Source organism: Macaca fascicularis, chromosome 20 (genome assembly GCF_037993035.2).
Source record: "Macaca fascicularis isolate 582-1 chromosome 20, T2T-MFA8v1.1".
NCBI classification, from domain to species: domain Eukaryota; kingdom Metazoa; phylum Chordata; class Mammalia; order Primates; family Cercopithecidae; genus Macaca; species Macaca fascicularis.
Window position 1 is genome coordinate 52922216 of NC_088394.1, and position 22203 is coordinate 52944418.

Below are 22203 nucleotides of genomic sequence, written 5' to 3' on the forward strand. Positions count from 1 at the left end.
AGGAAACTGAGGCTTAAAGGGAGCAATATGCTCCAGGTCACATTGTTATAAGTAGTGGATCCAGGATTTCTTACTCCTCCTCCTTCTCTTCCCTCCTCCCTCCTCTTCCCTCCTCTACTGTTCTCTGATAACTGTTCTTGGAGAGTTACCCTGGGCTGCCCTGGCAGGCAGGATAGAGCAGTGGCAAAGAGTACAGAGTGTGGTGCCAGACTGTGGATTCAAGCCGCTGCTTCCTACTGAAGTGAACTTGGGCAAATTACTTCACCTCTCTGTGTGCCTTTGTGTCTTCACCTGTAAGATGAATAAATAAATAAAAGTACCTACTACATAGGGTTGTGGAGTTAATAACATGGAAATTCAAACAGTGCTTGGCACATAGTAAGTGCTCATTAATAGCTATTGTTATTGTTGTAACCCAGTGGTGTTTAAATTAAATCTGTGTTTCAGGTAGGAATGCTTTCAGCTGTGAGTAGTGGAAACTTTGAGGTTTAGTAGCTTGAATAGGGGTGTATATTTCTCACCTACGAAGATGTCTGCAGGTGTGGAGAGTGTTGATGTTAATCCAGTTGCTCTGCAATGCCATCAGGGACCCAACACCTTTCTGTCCTGATACACTACCCTCTCTAGCACATCCACCTACTTTAGGTTCACAAGATGGCTGTAGGAGCTCTAGACATTATATTTGCATTCAAGGCAGAAAGAAGGGGAGAGAGCTGAAAAGTCATGACAGTCCCCCCGCCTCAGCCCTCCAATCAATAAAAGCAGAAGCTGTCCCCAGGTATACTAGCAGGCTTGTGTTTTCATCTTATTGGCTAGAACTAGGGTGTGCCATTCCTTGCTGTAGTAGATTCTGGAAAAGGATATATTCAGTGGTTTATAGGGATCAGCACATGAGGACCTATTGTTAAATTTTCAAGGAATTTGCAATATAGTTGATATCGCCTTGAATAGCTTGAAATCTGCCATGGTGGGAGAATTTAAACCACAGACACCAGCAAATGCTAGCCATCGTCCCTTTTCCCACGAGCTGGCTGTTAAAAAACATTTACCCGCACACTATTGGGTACATTTATTAGATTGGTGCAAAAGTGATTGCCATTGAAAGTAATGGCAAAACCCGCAATCACTTTTGCACCAACCTAATAACTCTAAATGCCAGCTTGAAAGGTGGCAGAAGGTAAAGATGTGAGAAGTAGGAATTGGGAATGGTCACTGGGCCAGCCAGCAGCATCTACCAAGATCAGCGAACTGTTTAAGCTCTTTTAATACCAGTGATAGTTGGAGATCAGAACTGAGGGGACCTCTCAAGATCATCTAGGATAGCCCCTTCATTTGACTAATGGGAATCTGAGGAGGTGCTTTGCTCCAGAACCCAAAGCCAGGGAGTGAAGTGGCCCTCCTAGAACCCAGGCATCCTTGACAGTCCAGTGTTCATTCTCCAGAACCAAGGGCTTCATACTGCCTTTCTGATAACTCCCCTTCCCTTTCTTCCCAACTCCTGGTGCATGCCCACTGTACTCTTCCTTTTACCAGCTTCATAGTGCTGGGAAGCTTGGCTGTTATCATCTCCATTGGTTTCACAGAAAGCCTAGTTTAAACTGATTTATTTTAGATTTTAGTGTATAGAACATTCAGCTTTTTTTAATAAATAAGATAAGCTTAAAGAATTTGATCTCTGCTATGCTACAGTACAAACTAATCAGTGGGAACTTAAGAATTTACCTAATTTTGATCTGTATTTCTTTACAGAACGAATAAGCTTAACTAAAGATGAATATTCTTTCTTAAAAAAGACTGAAACTTTTTTCATACACAGTCATGCACTGCATGTGTGATGGTGGCTGGCTTCATAAGTTTATATCATATTTTTATGTGCCTTTTCTATATTTAATTGTGGTTAAATATATACATACTTACCATTGTGTTACAGTTGCCTACAGTATCCAGTATAGTAATAGGTTGTACAGGTATGTAGCCTAGGAGCAATAAGCTATGCATACAGCATAGGTGTGGAGTGGGCTAAACCATCTGGTATGTGTAAGTATACTTTATGAAGTTCACACAATGACGAAATCTCCTAATGATGCATTTCTCAGAACCTGTCCTCATTGTTAAGTAATATATGACTGTATTTTTATCTGACTCTCCTCTTCAGATTGTAAGCTCTTTGGGGACAGGCTTTGCAGGCTGGCTTGTTTTTGTTCTTATGGAGATGGATATACACACAGCTGTGCATGTGGCAGACACTTAGCAAATATTAACTGAATGAAGGTCCAACTTGCACTCGTCTCACATCTTCAGATAACAGAAAAGTAATCAGCAACTGTTGTCTTATTGTGGACCCAAGTGTGGAAATGTCTGAATCAGGTGTTTGACTCTCTAAACTGCTTTCCCTCAACTGCTTGATACGATTAATGAAAAAGAGGCCCACTGATAAAAACAATGGCCTCACTAGTGTGAAGACAAGGGGAAGCTTGAGATTGAAACAGAATGTTGGAAAGATATACATTTCCAGAAACAGTCATTGAGATATCGATAGGGTTTATCCAGCCCCTCACTCTTTTTTAATTAATCCAGTCCCATGCCTGCTCTCTTCTCATGTGTTCACAGTAAAAGTTGCATGTTATTGAAATCCCTAAAATCATCATTTTGAGGAAGTCCTAACTAGGAAACAGACTCTCAACAGCTCTGTCAAAGACAAGAATATGTTTATGTGATTTTATTTCTTCACATGGCTGAATACTGTCCCTAACTGATTCTGAATATGTATTTATCCACAGCCAAGCTACATCAGTGACGTGGGACCCCCTGGTCGAAGCTCTCTGGATAGCATTGAGATGGCCTATGCGCGGCAGGTGAGTGTGCTCTCAAGGGGGATTAAGCCAGGAAATTCCTTTGTGAACCTCTAGAGAATAAAAGGGAACAAAAACTTGTAAAAGTCAAACCCTGAAAGCAAGTTGTATTTTTTCATTTAGAGGACTAGTTAATATTTTACCATAGGCCACTGGAGAATTCTATCAAATAGGGTAATAGAATTACTCACATTTGATTTGAGGAAATTGAAATCTGTCCTTTACACTGACCACAGCATCTCAGTATGCATTTTTGGCAACAGTCCCATGTACAGTAAAGCTTCAGGTAACTGCGCTGCTTAGCAAATGGAGTTCTGTATTAACTGACTTACCTGGTAAGCTGGTGGTATTAACAAATCCTTTTTTCACTCTTTGTCGAGAGAAATTTTCTAAATGCTTTTCTGTCTTGATAAGCATAGTGTATTCACTACTTAATACCACTGTTGTCCTAGAAAAGCTCATAATATTTTAGGGATCATCCTTCTGGTTGTAGATGAGGACCGTCCAATAATATGGATATGGATTGAGATGCTTTGTGGTAAGCACAGGAATTCTGTTGGACTGAAACCACCCTGAGGACCATACATAACCTGGAACTGACTTTTTAAATAAAGCAGTGCCAGCTGACTTTGTGCTTTATTGTAATTTGCTGCTTTTCCCCACAAAGTACAAAGAAGGAAAAATATTCCTGTTTCTTGAATTGAGGGCAGTGGGCCTTCATCCCCTTAAGATTATCCTCCACCAGCAGTGGTCCAGGAATATCTGCTCAGCCATTATCACCTCCTGGATTCTTTGAGGGGGTCCCGGGGGTCCCACTTATGGCCCTCAACATTACCCACCTCATCCTCCTCCAGCCTGGAGTAGGGTGGTTGGAGGCAAAAACAGAGCAGCTATGGAGGTGAGCAGGAGGCAGTGAGAAACTGTTAGACCCTGTGCTCTTTTACCAAGGTCCCTCTCTTCAACTGCCAGTTATTTAGTCAGTGGAGTTCCACATGAATTGAGTTACCTGGTTAGCTGATGGTATTATCAGAAGTCCCTCTTTTACCCTTTCTTGAGAGAAATTTTCTAAATGTCTTTTTAAAAATCTCTCTTCTTTGGGGTGCCATTGCCACTTCAAACTCCAGACAGCTGAAGCCCCCAGCTTCATCAACTTCCCACACATGAGATCCCCTCCTTCCAACCCCCTCATGTTTTGCCACTGGCCTTCATTTATTTCCTCTTGCTCCAATTTTATACCTCTCTCTTTTTATTCCCCCTGTGCATCTGCATCCTTTACTCGTCACCTTCATTGTATGGCTGACTCCTCTATTGCCATGGAGAGAGTCCTGATGAATTACAGGCTTCTGAAGAGAGAGACTGTGTCTTCTACACCTGCAAGGACTAAAGATGTCATTAACATTTCATAGCACATACAACACCGAAATATTGTGTCTGTTTACACGGCTGTCCTCTCCACTAAAGAGTGAAGCTTTATATCCCATGTTGAACAGTACCTTGCAAAGGAAGGCCTGTAAGAAATGCTCATTGAGTGAATAAGTACTACATCATGGTTTAAAACCATTTTATTGATTGGTTGGTTGGGTGCTTGAGACGGAGTCTTGCTCTTTCACCCAGGGTGGAGTGCAGTGGTGCGATCTCAGCTCACTGAAGCCTCCGCCTCTGCCTCCCAGATTCAAGCGGTTCTTCTGTCTCAGCCTCCCAAGTAGCTGGGATTACAGGCATGCACCACCACACCTGGCTAATTTTTGTATTTTTAGTACATACCGGGGTTTCACCATGTTGGCCACGCTGGTCTTGAGCTCCTGACCTCAGATGATCCACCCGCCTCTATCGGGAGAACCCACTCCCGATATTTACGTGGGCTCTTTTCTGTTTCTTAAGTGTCTCGGCTGGTTTGAGAAATAAAGGGAAAGAGCACAAGAGAGAGAAATTTAAAGCTGGGTGTCTGGGTGAGACATCACATGTCGGCAGGATCTGTGATGTACCCCAAGCCATAAAACCAACAAGTTTTTATTAGCGATTTTCAAAAGGGGAGTGAGTGCACGAATAGGGTGTGGGTCACAGAGATCACATGCTTCACAAGATAATAAAATATCACAAGGCAAATGGAGGCAGGGCGAGATCACAGGACCACTGGATGAGGCAAAATTAAAATTGGTAATGAAGTTTCAATGAAGTTTCGGGCACGCATTGTCGTTGATAACATCTTATCAGGAAATAGGGTGTGAGAGCAGACAACCTGTCTGACCAAAATTTATTAGGCGGGAATTTCCTCGTCCTAATATGCCTGGGAGCTCTACAGGAGACCAGGGCTTATTTCATCCCTTCGGCTTCGACCATAAAAGACAGCACACCTTAAAGGGGCCGTCTGTAAGCCTACCTTCAGGGCGCATTCTCTTTCTCAGGGATGCTCCTTGCTGAGAAAAAGAATTCAACGATATTTCTCCTATTTGCTTTTGAAAGAGGAGAAATGTAGCTCTGTTCTGTCTGGCTCACCAGCGGCCAGTTCAAAGTTACCTCTCTTGTTCCCTGAACATCGCTGTTATCCTGTTCTATTTTCAAGATGCCCAGATTTCATATTGTTCAAACACATATGCTCTGCACACAATTTGTGTGCAGTTAACGCAATCACAGGGTCCTGAGGCGACATTCATCCTCCTCAGTTTACGAAGAAGATGACGGGATTAAGAGATTAAAGACAGGCATAGGAAATTATAAAAGTATTAATTTGGGGAACTAATAAATGTCCATGAAATCTTCACAATTTATGTTCTTCTGCCGCGGCTTCAGCCGGTCCCTCCATTCAGAGTCCCTGACTTCCCGCAACACGCCTCGGCCTCCCAAAGTGCTGGGATTATAGGCATGAGCCACTGCGCCCAGCAAAACCATTTAATCTTCATAACAGCCCTGGAAGATGAATGATACTGATGTTCCCCATTTAACGTGGAGGAAACTACAGTTCAGCAGAGTCGTGATTTGTCTAACATCACTACTTTGGGAGAGCAAAGACTTCATATACAAAGTGGAATCTTCCACAAGAAGATTTAGAACTTAACTAGTTAAGATTTAGAGCTTACAGTTCTAAATCTTAACTAGTTAAGTCCTGTTCACTTCCGTAGTAGGATTTAACTGGTTCTAAATCTGGAAGAGTGAATTTACGATTTCTACTATCATCATTTTAGCTCCTTGAAAATAAAATCCAAAGTAAGAGTGGTTTTCCCATAGCTTAAATATCACATAGTTCATTTTCCTTAAGAAAATCTTGGCCGGGCACGGTGGCTCAAGCCTGTAATCCCAGCACTTTGGGAGGCCGAGACGGGCGGATCACGAGGTCAGGAGATCGAGACCATCCTGGTTAACACGGTGAAACCCCGTCTCTACTAAAAAATACAAAAAATTAGCCGGGCGCGGTGGTGGGCGCCTGTAGTCCCAGCTACTCGGGAGGCTGAGGCAGGAGAATGGCGTGAACCCGGGAGGCGGAGCTTGCAGTGAGCTGAGATCCGGCCACTGCACTCCAGCCCGGGCGACAGAGCGAGACTCTGTCTCAAAAAAAAAAAAAGAAAAAAAAAAGAAAATCTTACCTGAAGAACAGAGATTCTTTCCAGGAGAAATGGATATTCCACATGTGCCTCTCCTGCTATTCTAACACTTGTGGAGGGAGGCAGTGCCCAACATTCCTCACTCCATCCATGAACCCTATACCAGGGCCATTCCGTCATTTTGAAAGAATTGAGTCCTTTGCCTTGGTTATTTGAAAGCAGCAGCCAGACCCCTTCCATTCTCCTGTCTTCCCCGGGTGCTTCCTCACTAGGACAGAGAGGCATAGACCTGCCTGTGGTTCTTCTCCCCCTGGACCCCGCTGCTCCCATTCCTCAGGTGTTTGGAAGCGGGGGTGGCAGTTAGCTTTAGTGTGTTATCCACAGCCCCAGCACAACTGGGGAGCTGGCCAGTGTGCATGGCTCAGCCACTCCAAGGAAGGAAAGGTTGGCTGAAGTTTCTGCCGGCCATTGCCTGCTTCAGGGGGTTTTAAAAAGAGAAAGTAGATACTGTGCCATTTACTTTGCTTTTTATCATTTCAGATTTATATCTATAATGAGAAAATTGTAAATGGACACCTGCAGCCTAACCTGGTGGACCTTTGTTCTTCCGTCGCAGAGCTGGATGATAAGGTAGAACCTAGAGCTAACTCAAGTAGAAACCGGGGTCCAGTGTTTTGATGGGGCTAGCAGCTTGCCGACTTGGCTGAAATGTGCTGTGGAAACACCCCATTCTGTGGAATGAAATGTTAACTGTTCCTCAGAGTTTTATTTTAAATAACTTTGGGTGGTTTTCTTGATGATGAATTTTTAAAAATGCGTCTTCAAAAGGCCCTGCCAGTATCAATTGATAGTCACAAGAGTTCTCTTCAAGCCGTATTTGCTTTGAAGTCCCATCAAGCTTTTACTCCCCACTTACCAGTTTCCCTCCTTACACAAGCAATAGACTCCTTAATGAGAGCTGAATTGTCAAGGTGATGGCTTTTCACACCTGTGAGCCCTCGAACTTGACTCAGGTGGGACTTTTGTGTGCATTCTTGATGTACCACTGGTTCTATTCCTCTGACAAACACATATACTGCCTTTATTTATTCTCCTCCCTCACCCCTTACTCCTGGCCAGTTTTCTGCTCCAAGGGGCAAAAAAATAAAAATAAAATAAAAAAATAAGTGGATGGATGGCTACTTGGTAGGTGGCTAGGAGGAAGGAAGAAAGGAGGGAAGGCTATTATGGAAGAAAGCACCCATACACAGATTTTTTTTGTCTTTTAAAAACTTGCTCAGCCCAGTGTTGTGGCTCACACCTGTAACCCTAGCACATTTTGAGGCTGAGTTTGGTGGATTGCTTGCACCCAGGAGTTCAAGACCAGCTTGGGCAACATGGCAAGACCTCCTCTCTACAAAAAATAGAAAAATTAACCGGGTGTGGTGGCATGCACCTGTAGTCTCAGCTGCTTGAGAGGCTGAGGTGGGAGGATTACCTGAGTCCAGGGAGGTCAAGGCTGCAGGGAACCATGATCATGCCAGTGTACCCCAGCCTGGGTGACAAAGAGTGAGGCCCTGTCTCAAAAAAAAGTATCTAACTTTTAATTTTTTTTTTCTTTTTTTTTTTTTTTTTTTTGAGATGGAGTTTCACTCTTGTTGCCCAGGCTGGAGTACAATGGTGAGATCTGGGCTCACTGCAGCCTCCACCTCCTGGGTTCAAGTAATTCTCCTACCTCAGCCTCCCGAGTAGCTGGGACTACAGTCACCTGCCACCATGCCTGGCTAATTGTTTGTATTTTTAGTAGAGACGGGGTTTCACCATGTTGGCTAGGATGGTCTCGAACTTAATTTTTTTAAATAGTAAAATATAAGATAACCTAAACAGATCTAAAGAAGAAAGTCAGGTTTCACCAATCATTCCACCACCTAGGAAGAGTCACATTTGTCTGGACAGTCTGAAGTTTTAATTTTTGAGAGAGACCATGAAAACAGGCTTTTCTCTTTTGCTTTGGAACAAGTATAAACCTTTTTCTTCAATCAGTGCTATCCTCTAAGGATTCATACATTTAAAGTATTGCCAAGGGTTCAGGGAACACGTTGTTTTTAAGGAGCGATTTACAGGCAGAAGGATTCTGGGGAGAGGGAGTCCCAGCTGTGTGGTGGTAACACAGAGGAAAGAACGCCCGCTCCTTTCCTGGGAGGCATCTTTTGAAGGGAGTGAGTGGGAAGGAAAATGGGAGGCTGTGACACTCACCAAGTAAGGTAAAAGCGGTGGCCCCTGGAGCGTCTCTGGGAGGACGAAAACCTGTATTATTAGGTTAAACTCTTATTTTAAGCCTTTAGAAACTCAGATAACCTTGTAAGGACTGAAATGCAGCTCTTGGAGTTTAAACTCCTAGAACTTTGGATGACCGTAAATGGATTCCTGCTCTCTGAAGGGATAACCCGCTGAGATTCAGTGTTCTTGCAACTTGTGTGTAGTTTTAATTATGTATGTGGTTATGTCAGACCTGGAATAGTAATTGATATGAAAACCAACTCAGGGCAGGGGTAGGGGGTGCTTATCGGTGGATGGAACTCTGAAGTCTGGCCAGCAGAGGCGCATCTTCTTCACTGAGCTTAAGCCTAGCAGTCACAGACAGATGACATTAACCTCATCCCCCACCTTACTCTGCCAGCCTTGGAGGTCAGAGTGCCACAAAGAACCACATAATTTCTCTGACCCTGCAGCATTGTCACATGCAGTATTGTTTATATGCAGAGCATTTCTGACATGTGGACCATGGTAAAACAAATGACAGACGTGTTGTTGACACCGGCAACTGATGCCCTGAAGAACCGCAGCAGCGTGGAAGTGCGCATGGAGTTTGTCAGGCAGGCCTTGGCGTACCTTGAGCAGAGGTAAGGCAGCAATAGCACAGTGGGGCTGGCTTTCAAATCCCTTGCAGTCAACCGTTTCTCAGATCTTAAGTTGTCCTCAGGTTAAGTGTGCTGTAGCTGGTATAATTTAAGATTTATTATGGTCGGGCGCGGTGGCTCACGCCTGTAATCCCAGCACTTTGGGAGGCCAAGGCGGGCGGATCATGAGGTCAGGAGATCGAGACCATCCTGGCTAACACGGTGAAACCCCGTCTCTACTAAAAATACAAAAAATTAGCCGGGCGTGGTGGCGGGCGCCTGTAGTCCCAGCTACTCGGAGGCTGAAGCAGGAGAATGGCGTGAACCTGGGAGGCGGAGCTTGCAGTGAGCCGAGATGGCGCCACCGCACTCCAGCCTGGGCGACAAAGCGAGACTCTGTCTCAAAAAAAAAAAAAAAAAAAAAAGATTTATTATGTTAAATTGAACAAGGCTCAGAGCTGTAATCTTGTTTCAGAAATCCTGTTTTACTTACCTACCAGGACTGTTTCTGCAGTCACACATTAAAATAAAAATCACACATTAAAAAATCATGGTAGGTGAGCACTGTTCGAATTCCCTTTTTCTTTCTCCATACTCTGTCTCTTAATACGTAAAGCCATAGTGCCTTAGGTCATAATCTTTTTCTAATGTGGTTCAGCCATTACTCCTTAGGCTCTTTTTTTTTCTCTCCACATTCTAATTTTACTCCCAGGCATGTTACTACCTTCAAACCCTAGGAAAACTCCTTTCCCCTTATTTTCTGACTCTACTTGGTTAATTCCCCTAAGTCAGGGTCATTCCCAGCTGATAATGCCTGTGATTTATGCCCGGGTTTCTTTGCCACTTCCTCACCAATCAGAGCTGGTCACTGAGGGGTTTGTGGCAGTGCCTTTGTGCCCAAAGTATTGTTCCCTTCGTTAGTAGGACCCATGCCATCATCCCTCCCTGTGGATACTCCTTCCAATTCTGAATTGGCCAGCAGGGATTGCCATGAGTGTGCAATAGAATCTCTTTATTTTAGAGACAGGGTGCTGGGCCCCTCCCTGCTGGCTTGAGAAGAGAAAGCCAAGTTGAATACACTTGCAAAATTACAGGCCTTTGCCACTGAGCCTCTGCACCTGCCAGCAGCCTTGCAGTGAGATCGCCTTTTGTCAATAAAACAATACTTCCTTAGGAAGTCAGAAGATTTCCTTGTATGTTACTGAGGTAATTCAAACTTGGTACAGCGGAGAATAGGTTTTTATACCAAATACTATATTAATTAGACGAGAGCTACTGAAATGAACACCATCAGACACATTACACTCACTAGCTTCCATTCCCTGGTTAAGAAAAATCTGGAGCTCAAAATGGATTTTTATTCTCCTAGTATAGGAATAAAGGGTTTATAAAATAATTCTTCTAAGTGTTGGCTGAATTTTTGTGATTGTTTTGGGTTTATCAATCTTCAGCCATAAAGAACCTACATATGTAGCAGCATTTATTCGTTACCAGTCGGCAAAATGAGTCAGAACTTCTTATGCTATACAAAAACTTCTAGGAATTTTTTTTTTTTTTTTTTGGTAAGACAGGGTCTGGCTCTGTCACCCATGCTGGAGTGTGGTGGCATAATCTGGGCTCGCTGCAACTTCTCCCTCCCAGGCTCAAGCAGTCCTCCCACCTCAGCCTCCTGAGGTGTGTGCTACCATGCGCAGCTTTTTTTTTTTTTTGGAGATGGAGTTTCGCTCTTGTTGCCCAGGCTGTAGTGTAATGGTGTGCTCTTGGCTCTGTGCAACCTCCACCTCTCAGGTTCAAGCGATTCTCCTGCCTCAGCCTCTTGAGTAGCATGGTAGCCTGCCACCATGCCCAGCTAATTTTTGTATTTTTAGTAGAGATGGGGTTTCACCATGTTGGCCAGGCTAGTCTCGAACTCCTGACCTCAGGTGATCCACTGGGTTCGGCTTCCCAAAGTGCTAGGATTACAGGCGTAAGCCACCGTGCCTGGCTTAGGATTTTTTTTTATTTTTATTTATTTTTTTCAGTGAGTGTAAGTGTATGACTGCTCATGACTGCTTTTTTCTTGATCACTCTGATCCTTAACACTGGTGCTTGACTTCACCAGTGGTACTAGGCTGCTTTCCTTGGTTTTAAATCGCTGGTAAGCCAGTCCATTTCTTTAAGTCTTTTCGTTTAGTTTTTAAAAGTATCTTGTTCCATTAATTTCTTTAACAGTGCTTCTTGGAGCTATTTGGGAATTTCCTTTCATAATTGTAATCTTAAGTTTATTTTTCACTCTAGTGGCATCACTCTCTGATGGCATCTTTTGTAAGCATTCATTGTCACCTTTGATAAAGGGGATATTTTAGAATAATTATACTCAGTGTTAAAATATTTTTCTCTGCTGCTCATTCACTGACAGTATGCATATAATAGTTCAAGTGATACAATGCACCAGATGGCAAAGTAGACCGGTCCTAAATAATTTTTCAATTATAAGGCTGAAATGTTGTGAAAATGTAGGATTGGTCTGTCTCTTCCCTGCCACATTCCAAGATTTAAGGCATGATATATATATCTTAGCCCTCAAGGAATTTAGACTTCTTCAGTTTAGGCCCTTGTCAGCACATGGACTGTCTTAATTCAAATTGGAAGAGACCATAGTGGGCATCTGTTTGTCCTGGCTGCTACAGGACTCCTCAATTTCTTATCCAACCTCTGCTTATAAATACTTCCAGGCCAGGCGCAGTGGCTCATGCCTGTAATCCCAGCACTTTGAGAGGCCACGGTGGATGGATCACCTGAGGTTGGGGGTTCGAGACCAGCCTGGCCAACATCGTGAAACCCCGATTATACAAAAATACAAAAATTAGCTGGGCATGGTGGTACACGCTTGGCACAAGTCCCAGCTACTTGGGAGGCTGAGGCAGGAGAATCACTTGAACCTAGGAGGCAGAGGGTGCAGTGAGCCGAGGTCATGCCACTGCATTCCAACCTGGGCAACAAAGCAAGACTCTGTCTAAAATAAATAAATAAATAAATAATTCCAGTGATGGGGAACTCATTAACATTTGTTAAATTTTGTTTGTTTTTCATTATAAAAATGATACATGCTTATTATAGAAACTTTGGAAGATGCTAAAAATAAGACTTGAAAAAAGAGGGGAGGACCCGTATACCATCTAGAGGCTCCTATTACCTTGTTATATTTCTTTTTTCCCCCCTGTTCTTGAAGTCTGAGTATTTTTTTTTTATAACCGCATAAAATTTCATTGAGTCAGCCGGGCATGGTGGCTTACGCCTGTAATCTCAGCACTTTGAGAGGCCGAGGCGGGCGGATCACGAGGTCAGGAGATTGAGACCACCCTGGCCGACACGGTGAAACCCCTTCTGTACTAAAAATACTAAAATTAGCCGGGCATGATGGCACGCACCTGTAGACCCAGCTAGTCAGGAGGCTGAGGCAGGAGAATCACTTGAACCTGCAGGGCAGAGGTTGCAGTGAGCCGAGATGGCACCACTGTACTCCAGCCTGGGGATAGAACGAGACTCCGTCTCAAAAAAAAAAAAAATTTTTTTTTGTTGAGTCTGTTTCCTGTTATTAAGATTTAGGTTGTTTGTTTCACTCTCTCTGTTGTTTTACTTAACCTGGTGTTGAAAACCTGACTTTTTGAGGTAGTCTGTGGTTTTTGACAAGAACATACTATATTTAGAAAGTTATTACATTAACCACATATTTGGGTATCTGTGAATTGGACTATTTAATCTTGGTATGGAAACACTTAAAACTACTACAGAGGATTTTAAGAAGCATGCTAGTAAATAAATGAAGAGGGAATGGTAGAAAAATCATCAATTTGCAACCACCAGTGTAATAACTGGTTCAGCAAGGACCATCAATGGAAAGTAAAACCGTTGAGTAAAAGATTGTTGAATAGAATACTTACATGACGTCCATGTATTGCCCCACAGATTACTTGTTAAGTACAAAGATAATAATAAATTGTAATGGAGAAATCTGATGGACACTTTTCAAGCAAGTGAATCAAATCTAGTGTTACCAATAAAGAAGCAAACCTGCTACCTATGTCATTGTGGGATTCAGTGGGAAATGCCAGCATTAGCTATGTAGGGCTACTGTCAAAAAAGTTGAACCTGAATCAAATAACAATCCAGCTTAGATACTCTACCAGACAGCTGGCCTGGACTCTATAAATAAAAGGTCAGTGTCCAGCTGAGCATGGTGGCATGTACCTCTAGCCCCAGCTACTCAGGAGATTGAGGCAGGAAGATTGCTTGAGCCCAGGAGTTTGAGGCTGTAGAGTGCTTTAAAGGCACTTATGGGCCAGCCGTGGTGGCTCTTGCCTGTAATCCCAGCACTTTGGGAGGCCAAGGCAGGTGGATTACTTGAGGTCAGGAGTTCGAGACCAGCCTGGCCAACATGGTGAAACTCCATCTCTACTAAAAATACGAAAATTAGCTGGGCTTGGTGGCCCGCGCCTGTCATCCCAACTGCTTGGGAGGCTAAGGCAAGAGAAATGCTTGAAAACCCGGGAGGCGGAGGTTGCAATGAGCCGAGATCACGCCACTGCACTTCAGCCTGGGCGTCTAGAGTGAGAATCTATCTCAAAAAAAATAAGAGCACTTGTTAATAGACACTGCTTCCCAGCCTGGGAACCACAGCAATACCCTGCCTCTTGAAAAAAAGAAAAAGATCATTGTCATGAAAGAAAAATAATGGTGGAATTAATGGAATTATCTTAGATTAAGGGAAAGTGGCTTGACAATTATATTTTCTTGATGAGATTCTGGATTTAAAAACTGTAAAGGAAACTATTAAAAAATTGGTTTATATTTTTGATAATAATAAGAAATTAATGTTAAGTTTCTTGGTATTGCAATGATATGGAGGTTAGGCAGGAGAAGGTCCTAGTTCTTCAGAGCCATATGGTATTTACAGATAAAGTAGCCCCTGATTTTTATAACGTATTTTCAAGTGGTTTGGGGGGAGAAAAAAGCACAAGTGTGTATGTTATGTGTGTGTGGAGAGAGAAAACATAAAGAAATGTTAAAAATTGGTGGATCTAGGTAAAAGGTTATGTGCATTCATTGAACTTTTTGTAGGTTTGAAAGTTTTCAAAATAAAAAGTTTAACAAGAACCCACCAGAGCATTAGGCTGTGAGCTGGAGCGATTATTATTCTGTATATCCACCCTTAATGTATTTGAAGTCCACAGTTGTGTTCCTCCAGGGATTCTTTTGAGTTTCCGCAGTGATGAGAAATCTACTGTGATCCACAGCCCACTGAGTAAATAATATAGTTTGCTTCATTAAGCATGTATTGTTTCCTCTTCTGCATTGAGCTTGAAGTCTAGGCCCTGCCCTTCCAAGCTACAGTGTAATGTCATGGATATGGGCATAGAGATGTGTAATAAATGTTTTCAATCTTCCCTGTTTTTTCCTTTAAAATTTTTCCAGTTATAAGAATTACACCCTTGTGACTGTCTTTGGAAATTTGCATCAGGCCCAGCTGGGAGGGGTGCCTGGGACTTACCAATTGGTTCGAAGTTTCCTGAACATTAAACTTCCAGCTCCCTTGCCTGGACTACAGGTACTGACAACTTTCTCTGTGTGATCAGTTACACCCCCAGAGCAGTTGCCCTCAGATTGGCATTTTCAGTTAAAATGAGGATATGTGTGGAGACTACTGTATGGAGATGAGTTCAGAGAGGGGTGACGACAGAAGGTGAAGACCTCTTAGGAGGCTGGTAGTATAGAAGTCCAGGTGATGGTGGTAGTTGCTCAGCCCAGGGTGGAGGAGAGTGCATGGAGAAGATGCCATTCGGTTCTTGACATGTTTTGAAAGCTGAGCCAGTAGGACTTGCTGAAGAACGTGGATTTGAGTGTGAGAGGCAGAGTCAGGGATGACTTCTGAGATTTTTGACTAAAACAGCTGGAAGAATGGAGTTGAATGTAGTTTTTAGGATGTGGTCTCTTCTCAGCTCATGGTCCAGTTGGGGAGATTATCATACAGTAATGCAAAGTGCTAAACTGGAGCCTTATGCAAAGGGTGGCAGGATACAGACGAGATTAGCTGCATAAAGAAGGTGAGATTCTCACTTGCTCTTAAAGAATAGGAGTTCACCAACCTGAAGTTTTGGAAAAGAGTATACCAGGAGGAGGTAACACATGCACAAATGCATGGAGGCAGGAGAGAGTATCTGGAGGACTGGGGTGCACAGTAGGGCTTGGCAAGCTTGGGGCCCACTAGTGAAGGCCTTAAGTGCCAGGCCCAGCACTTTGGACTTAAACAGCTCAAAGGGGTTTAAGTGGGCAAGTTCAGATCTGGGTTTTAGAGAGAGTCCTGCTGAGGGAAGGGTGGAAGTGCCAAGAAAGGAGGCCTGAGGCCTATTTCTGGAGGAGTTGAAGAAAAGCAAAGAGAGAAGCGTAAGCGCAGGCCGCTGTGCAGACAAATGGCAAAACCAGACTTGGGATAAATAAGCTGTAGTATTCAGAGAGTGGGAACAGAGCTATCTCTCAGATCCCCTAGTGCCCAGCAGTACCTGACACCAAGATACTGAGTAAAATTTTTATGACGTTTTATAAACGTGAGTACTATAAGGGTAGTCTCTTACTGGTCAGTGACATCTTTAGCCCTTGCTTTGTGGGGGTTGTAGGAGTGCATGTGTATATGTTATCACAAAAGAACATCACCCAGTTACTGTGGGCCCCTGGGGTTCCATGGAAAAACCACAGGGTAACTTTGGATCAGGTGGGGTACATAGCGCTTCAGAGGAAAAGCTCTGGAGCCATATTGTTACTTAACAGCTTACTTGGACAGATGACTTAACGCTTCCATGCCTCAGTTTCCTTGTTTGTAAAACAGGGAGGAAAAGGCTGTTAATGGTTCTCACCACAGGGAGCTGTTGTGAACATTAAGTGACTTATTTTAAGGAGAGGGGCTTAGCTTGGTTTTAGCACATATGAAAGCAGTCAGCTCAGCTTTTTTTTGTTTATTTTGAGCACTTACTGTTCCTCTTTTAGGATGGAGAGGTAGAAGGCCATCCTGTGTGGGCACTAATTTACTACTGCATGCGCTGTGGAGACCTGCTTGCCGCTTCACAGGTAGTTAATCGAGCCCAGCACCAGCTGGGAGAGTTTAAAACCTGGTTCCAGGAGTACATGAACAGCAAGGACAGAAGGTATGGTAAATGAGGTGGCACGCCCAGTGGTAGCCGTGCAGAATCAAAGGGGCGACCTTCCCTGTCGTTATTCTCTTTTCCCTGGACAGGCCCAAAACAAGTTTCTGCTTGGGGGAAAAAGGAGGTTTTGAAAGCAAATAGAACTCTCTTGGGAATAAAGAGTGAAAGGATAGAAGAATGCCCCATTCTGATGCTGATGTCTAGGCATGCGTGCATCTGTGTTTGGGAATTTTCCTGTTCCTACAAGGGAGGGGCTGGCTCAGGAGCATGATGTGAGTTGTTCTGTAAATCTAAGGCACATCAAGGATGCTTTATAAAATGGGACTTTTTAAAAGTTACATTTGTTAACACTTAGTGCTTCCAGTATGGAAATATGTTGTCATGTACTTCATAGCTTAAAGGCTAGAATTAGAAGTTAGTAAAATTGAAATATAATCATTGAATTAATTCATTAAGTCTTTACGTTCTCTTGCATTAAGGAACTGCTAAGCATTAATTTTCCTTGGATTTTTGCTAATGTAATTGGACTTAAGTTCATACTCAAACTGAGGTTATTATATATATGTACATGTATGTAGAAGAAATGATGGCGGTTACTGTAGTTGTACTTGTGAAAAACTAGGATACTTTTCTTGGCAGCATTAATAATGTCATGTCAAGAGATTGCCTCAAACCACAAGCCCCTGTCTTGCTCATATTAGAATTAAAGTAGGGTTAATGTCTTAAGGTTCCCCCAGAAGGAGATTTGAGTGCAAGTTGTTTTTTTAGGAGGTGATCTCACATGAATAAGGGAGTGTGGAGGCCACAGAGGAGCTAAGACAGTTAAGGGAAGGATTCACTCCTGTCCATCGCTGCTTGAGTGCTGCTGGGGTGTGGAATGGAGTTCTAATTCCCTGGGATTTCTGACCTGTCCATGAAGGTCTCAGCAAATAGAAAACTGGCAGGCCAATAGATGCAGGTGCTGGTAGTTGCAAGTCAGGTTAAAGTGATGGTGCCGAGGGGAGGGGATAGGGCAGAGACAGTCTCTCTTACCCCGATGAAGGAAGGCTTCCCTGCTGTTATATGTTTAGGACTTGGGATGCTTTCAGATGCCCTTGAGGATTTTTATTGAGTGTGTATCTGTCTGTTCCTTTATGTCTGTAGATTGTCCCCAGCTACAGAAAACAAGCTCCGGCTGCATTACCGCAGAGCCCTCAGGAACAATACAGATCCCTACAAGCGGGCCGTGTACTGTATCATTGGCAGATGTGACGTCACCGACAACCAGAGTGAAGTGGCAGACAAAACTGAGGATTACCTGTGGCTGAAGGTAGGCATGGTTTCCTCTGCCCACACAGGGCTTTACCCCTTTTCTGTGCTCATGTCCCCAGAAAGATTTTACCTGCATAATGTATGATGCCAATAAGGTGATCAGGACCAGCGGGGTCCTCGTCTCCTGTCCCCATTTTTTATTGTGTAATTCCCAGCTCATAACCATAGCCTTAAACACAGCTTCCAGCTGACATCATTGAGCATGGCTGCTGAACAGCTACAACTCTGTGCGTGTGGCTCAGGGTGTAGTTTGTACTAATGCATGTGTTTCTCTTGGGGATTTAGTTGAACCAAGTGTGTTTTGATGACGATGGCACCAGCTCCCCACAAGACAGGCTGACTCTCTCACAGTTCCAGAAACAGTTGTTGGAAGACTACGGTAAGATCCTGGACATAACCACCTTTCCCTTCTCTTGTCCACTTAAGGTGACTACCTCAGTTTTCCTCTGGGAAAATTTTTCATCTCTGAACTTTTGTCTTTCTTTCAAAACTCCTATAGATTGTCAAGGCAAAACAGCAAACCTACCATTCCAAATTCAAATAAAGGGCATGTGGCCTTAAGTAATGCATAAAACTTATATGGTCATACACAAAAATCTATTTTCTCTAATTCTTTGAACTGTTCTAGTAGACATATGCTCAGAGAGAGACAAAGAAGACGTAGCTGTTGCTTCCTAGTAGATCTTACTAGTCACTAGATCTGAGCACAAAGGAGAGAGACAGAAATAGCCTTTCTTCTTTCCTCCCCCCTATTTTTTAAAAACTGAGAAGAAAAGAAGATTCCAAATAATGGTTACCAGTTGTTGCATTCAGATTTCTGTGACTATGAGTAAACTGAAACTCCTTTGAAATCTGCATTTCTTTCCTTGAGTGACTTAACAGGGTAAAGGAGATAGGCACTCTCTGTGGTCCATTTTAAGATCCTTAACTCTGTTTCTCTCCCACCTAACGCAAGCAGCTGGAGTTTTACAGCACAGTCAAATTTCTAGTAATGTTATGAGGTCTAGAGAAGATGGAGGAGCCAGGTCACATTTCACATGGCAGTTTACTGTATTCAGGGCCCCCTTGATCAATTCAGGCTCATGCTGGTGCTTTCTTCCTGCCCATCTAGTCCTGTGGGCTCACAGGCTGCTGCCTGGGGGTTGGGCCACCAGTAAGCACCTTCTTTCTGAGTTGGTTTTATCTCCTCTCCTCTCCTCTCTCCCAGGCGAGTCCCACTTTACGGTGAACCAGCAACCCTTCCTCTACTTCCAAGTCCTGTTCCTGACAGCGCAGTTTGAAGCAGCAATTGCCTTTCTTTTCCGCATGGAGCGGCTGCGCTGCCATGCTGTCCATGTAGCACTGGTGCTGTTTGAGCTGAAGTTGCTTTTAAAGTCCTCCGGACAGAGTGCTCAGCTCCGTGAGTATTTGGGATTGGGTTTACAATAATGTAACCACAGCACGTCCCTCTTTGGGCGACGGTGGCCACAAAACCACAACCAATAAGGATTTGAGCAAAGGGTACCAGTCATTTTAGAGCATGTGGACAGTTGAGCTTTTTAGATGATTAGTGTTGGGGTTCTTGCTTCCCCGCCCCAAGCATTGGTATTCCCTTGGAAGTTAAGTATATAAAGTGCTGTTCAAAGTGCTAGCTTTGTGGCCAGTCTGATTGCCTGGAAAATGGTGAAGAAGCAGCCCCTAGAGTTATGGGTCTGATTCCCATTAGGGCCCTGGCTTTAATGACATTGGAAACCCCAGTCAGGCATATGCATACCAGACTGGGATGAGAGAGTCAGGGGAGAGAGAGGAAGTAAATGTGGATGAATGGCTGCGGGTTCCTTATTGGTATAGCAGAGTCATCCCAGAGCATGTGCCATAATGGTCAGTTGGATTATCTTTTCATTCAGAGACCAACATATTAGTAATTTAAGGCAAAGTGCTGTTTTCTCCACGCTGGGCCTGGGGACAAATTGAGGATAGGGTGGTAAAAGGGACTGGCCAAAGCTTATATTGGCAAACATTGACTGGGCTGCAGGAGTAGAGGCTGCTGGGTCTGTGGATTCAGCTTCCATAGTTTCTGGGTTGCATGGGTCAGAGGAGCAGTGTGGTTGTGACCCATTCTGACCCCCACGATGCAGTCAGCCACGAGCCTGGTGACCCTCCTTGCATGCGGCGGCTGAACTTTGTGCGACTCCTCATGCTGTACACCCGGAAGTTTGAGTCCACGGACCCAAGGGAGGCCCTCCAGTACTTCTATTTCCTCAGGTAACGTTTGCTTTTGACCATTTACTTCAGCTAGTTTCAATTTCTGCCATTCTGAGAATGACCGTTAGAGACCTTATATCCAGACTAGAAACTGAGTTGATTTTTTTCCCTTACAGGGATGAGAAAGATAGTCAAGGAGAAAACATGTTTCTGCGCTGTGTGAGTGAGCTTGTGATTGAAAGCCGAGAGGTAAGTGGGTTTCCTTTTCTCTCCTCCCCATGGTTTTCAGTGTGCATGTTCCCATGTTCATTCCGTACTGCATGTTTGCTTCAATATGGTTGTGGTGGATAAGGCCTAGGGAGTTTTTAGAGTTTCATTGGTTTCTAACAGTGAAAATATTTATTTCAGTCACACTGATTTTTAGTTTGCGTGAGACTTATCCCATTCATCCCATTTGATTCCTCTCTTTTTTCTCTAAAGACTTATGGATTATGTTTATATCTTTGTCCAATAATTTGAGTAAACTTTTTTCCTTCCACAGTTCGATATGATTCTTGGGAAACTAGAGAATGACGGAAGTAGAAAGGTGAGTTAAATGCATCCTTAGAGAAATGTTCGTTAGCTGTTGGGGATTTATAAATATCAAAAGAATACACTTAGATTTTAAGATTCAAGGTACTAAAGATGCAAATCTGAACAGAGTTGCTTAATTTAAAAAATGGAATGAAAATTATGGGCCCAGATGATGACCTTGGTTTTACACACACTTTATATCTCCTTAAAATATGTTAATTTGTGATTACAAAGCTTTTTTATTATATTCAGAATATTCATTTGTTCATGCCTGTCATTTTTTGAGCTGAGAATGCTATTATACATTTCTGCCATTCTTGGCTCAGAAAACATGCAAGAAAAAGAAATTGATTACTGCACCCATTCTCCCAAGATGGAAAAGTTAGATGTGCACTTGACCTCCTTCAAAATGCAGTTTCCAAGGGCTTTGAACTCCACAGTGACCCTGGAAATACTCCTGGAAGGCCTGAGGGATTTCAGGACTCACTATGCCCATTGGTTGTCATGGCAGGAGGGTCAGAGATCCTGTTGTCAGAGACCAGTCCTGGCCCTGAATCTCCCTGTGGCCTTTAGAAAGTCACTAGCCCCTCAGGGACTGACTTTTCTCATTTGTAAAAATGAGTGGTTTGGACCCAGCAATCTGTAGATGAGCTCACACTGCTCACAGCATCTACCTCAGAAGAAAGGCAAGTGACAGTGCTGATGACAGTGGCCTTGGTTATTGGGCAATGACAATCACCAGGCATGGTACTGAGTGCTTTGCATAGTTTCTTCTTTAACAGGCTGTACTGGGGCCAGGAGGCTTCCAGTGTGTGTGAGTTGACAGAGCTGGAAACATAGATAAGACCTTATCCTCTCCTGCCTCCCAAGTGGCAGGGCAAGTCACCTCGACCTGGTCCAGCCCTGAGAGTCCAGTGCCGGTGGAGAAGCAGAATGGCCAGGCAGAGATATTATGCACTTGCCTTCATTCTCCCAGGGTACCTAAGGCCTCTCTCATGCTCTCCTGAGCATTTAGTTGCTGTCGAGTGGTGATGGTGATTTTTTTTTAAGAAATGTCCTGTTACCACTTGCCATGTGTTTTTTCAGCACTGAGTTCCTTTTGCCATCTGTCTTAGAAAACAAATCCAAAATCTTTCAGATATTTTCTCTAAGCCTCCTGCTTTTTCTCTGTGGTTCCTACTCATCAGCAAATTTAAAATCATTGATTTCACTGACTCTCTGGGTCATTTTGGAAAATTAGAAAGCACAGATGTCTTATTGCTGACTCCTCTGTGCTTCTAGTAAGTCTGCCCTTTCATGTGTAGTTTCCTTGGTCTCTTTTATAGTTTTAATAGGACTTTATATCTTCAAGAAAGCCAGAGTCTGGCTGATGGAGTACATGTATTGCCCAGGGCAAGCAATTTCACTTGAAGTATTTTTTGGGTCCTAATTGCGTCTCTTTGTTTAAAATAATAGCTCTGTGCACCCGTCTGTCTCTTCCTCCCCCTCCATAATTTGTCTTGTCAGCCTGGAGTCATAGATAAGTTTACTAGTGACACAAAGCCTATTATCAACAAAGTTGCTTCCGTGGCAGAAAATAAAGGACTGTTTGAAGAGGCAGCAAAGCTGTATGACCTTGCCAAGGTATAGTGTGCCTTCTTCCTTCTTCTGCACTTCACAGGTCTGCCAGCCTTTCGGCATTAAATGT

The 22203-nt window shown here is 43.5% G+C and overlaps 1 protein-coding gene across 6 annotated transcripts in view; it reads left to right on the forward strand.

The window, feature by feature from the left end:
• The window catches only part of NUP93 (nucleoporin 93), a 118183-nt gene that overhangs the window by 82970 nt on the left and 13010 nt on the right, over positions 1-22203 (forward strand). For all 6 annotated transcript variants that reach the window (XM_005591991.5, XM_005591992.4, XM_065537180.2 and 3 more), the window contains 12 exons: positions 2781-2855; positions 6932-7021; positions 9134-9273; positions 14725-14857; positions 16291-16448; positions 17592-17757; positions 18045-18138; positions 18967-19158; positions 19877-20003; positions 20120-20192; positions 20485-20529; positions 22023-22139. In XM_005591991.5, coding sequence (XP_005592048.1) covers positions 2781-2855; positions 6932-7021; positions 9134-9273; positions 14725-14857; positions 16291-16448; positions 17592-17757; positions 18045-18138; positions 18967-19158; positions 19877-20003; positions 20120-20192; positions 20485-20529; positions 22023-22139 — 1410 coding nt within the window. The remainder of the gene's footprint in view (positions 1-2780; positions 2856-6931; positions 7022-9133; positions 9274-14724; positions 14858-16290; positions 16449-17591; positions 17758-18044; positions 18139-18966; positions 19159-19876; positions 20004-20119; positions 20193-20484; positions 20530-22022; positions 22140-22203) is intronic.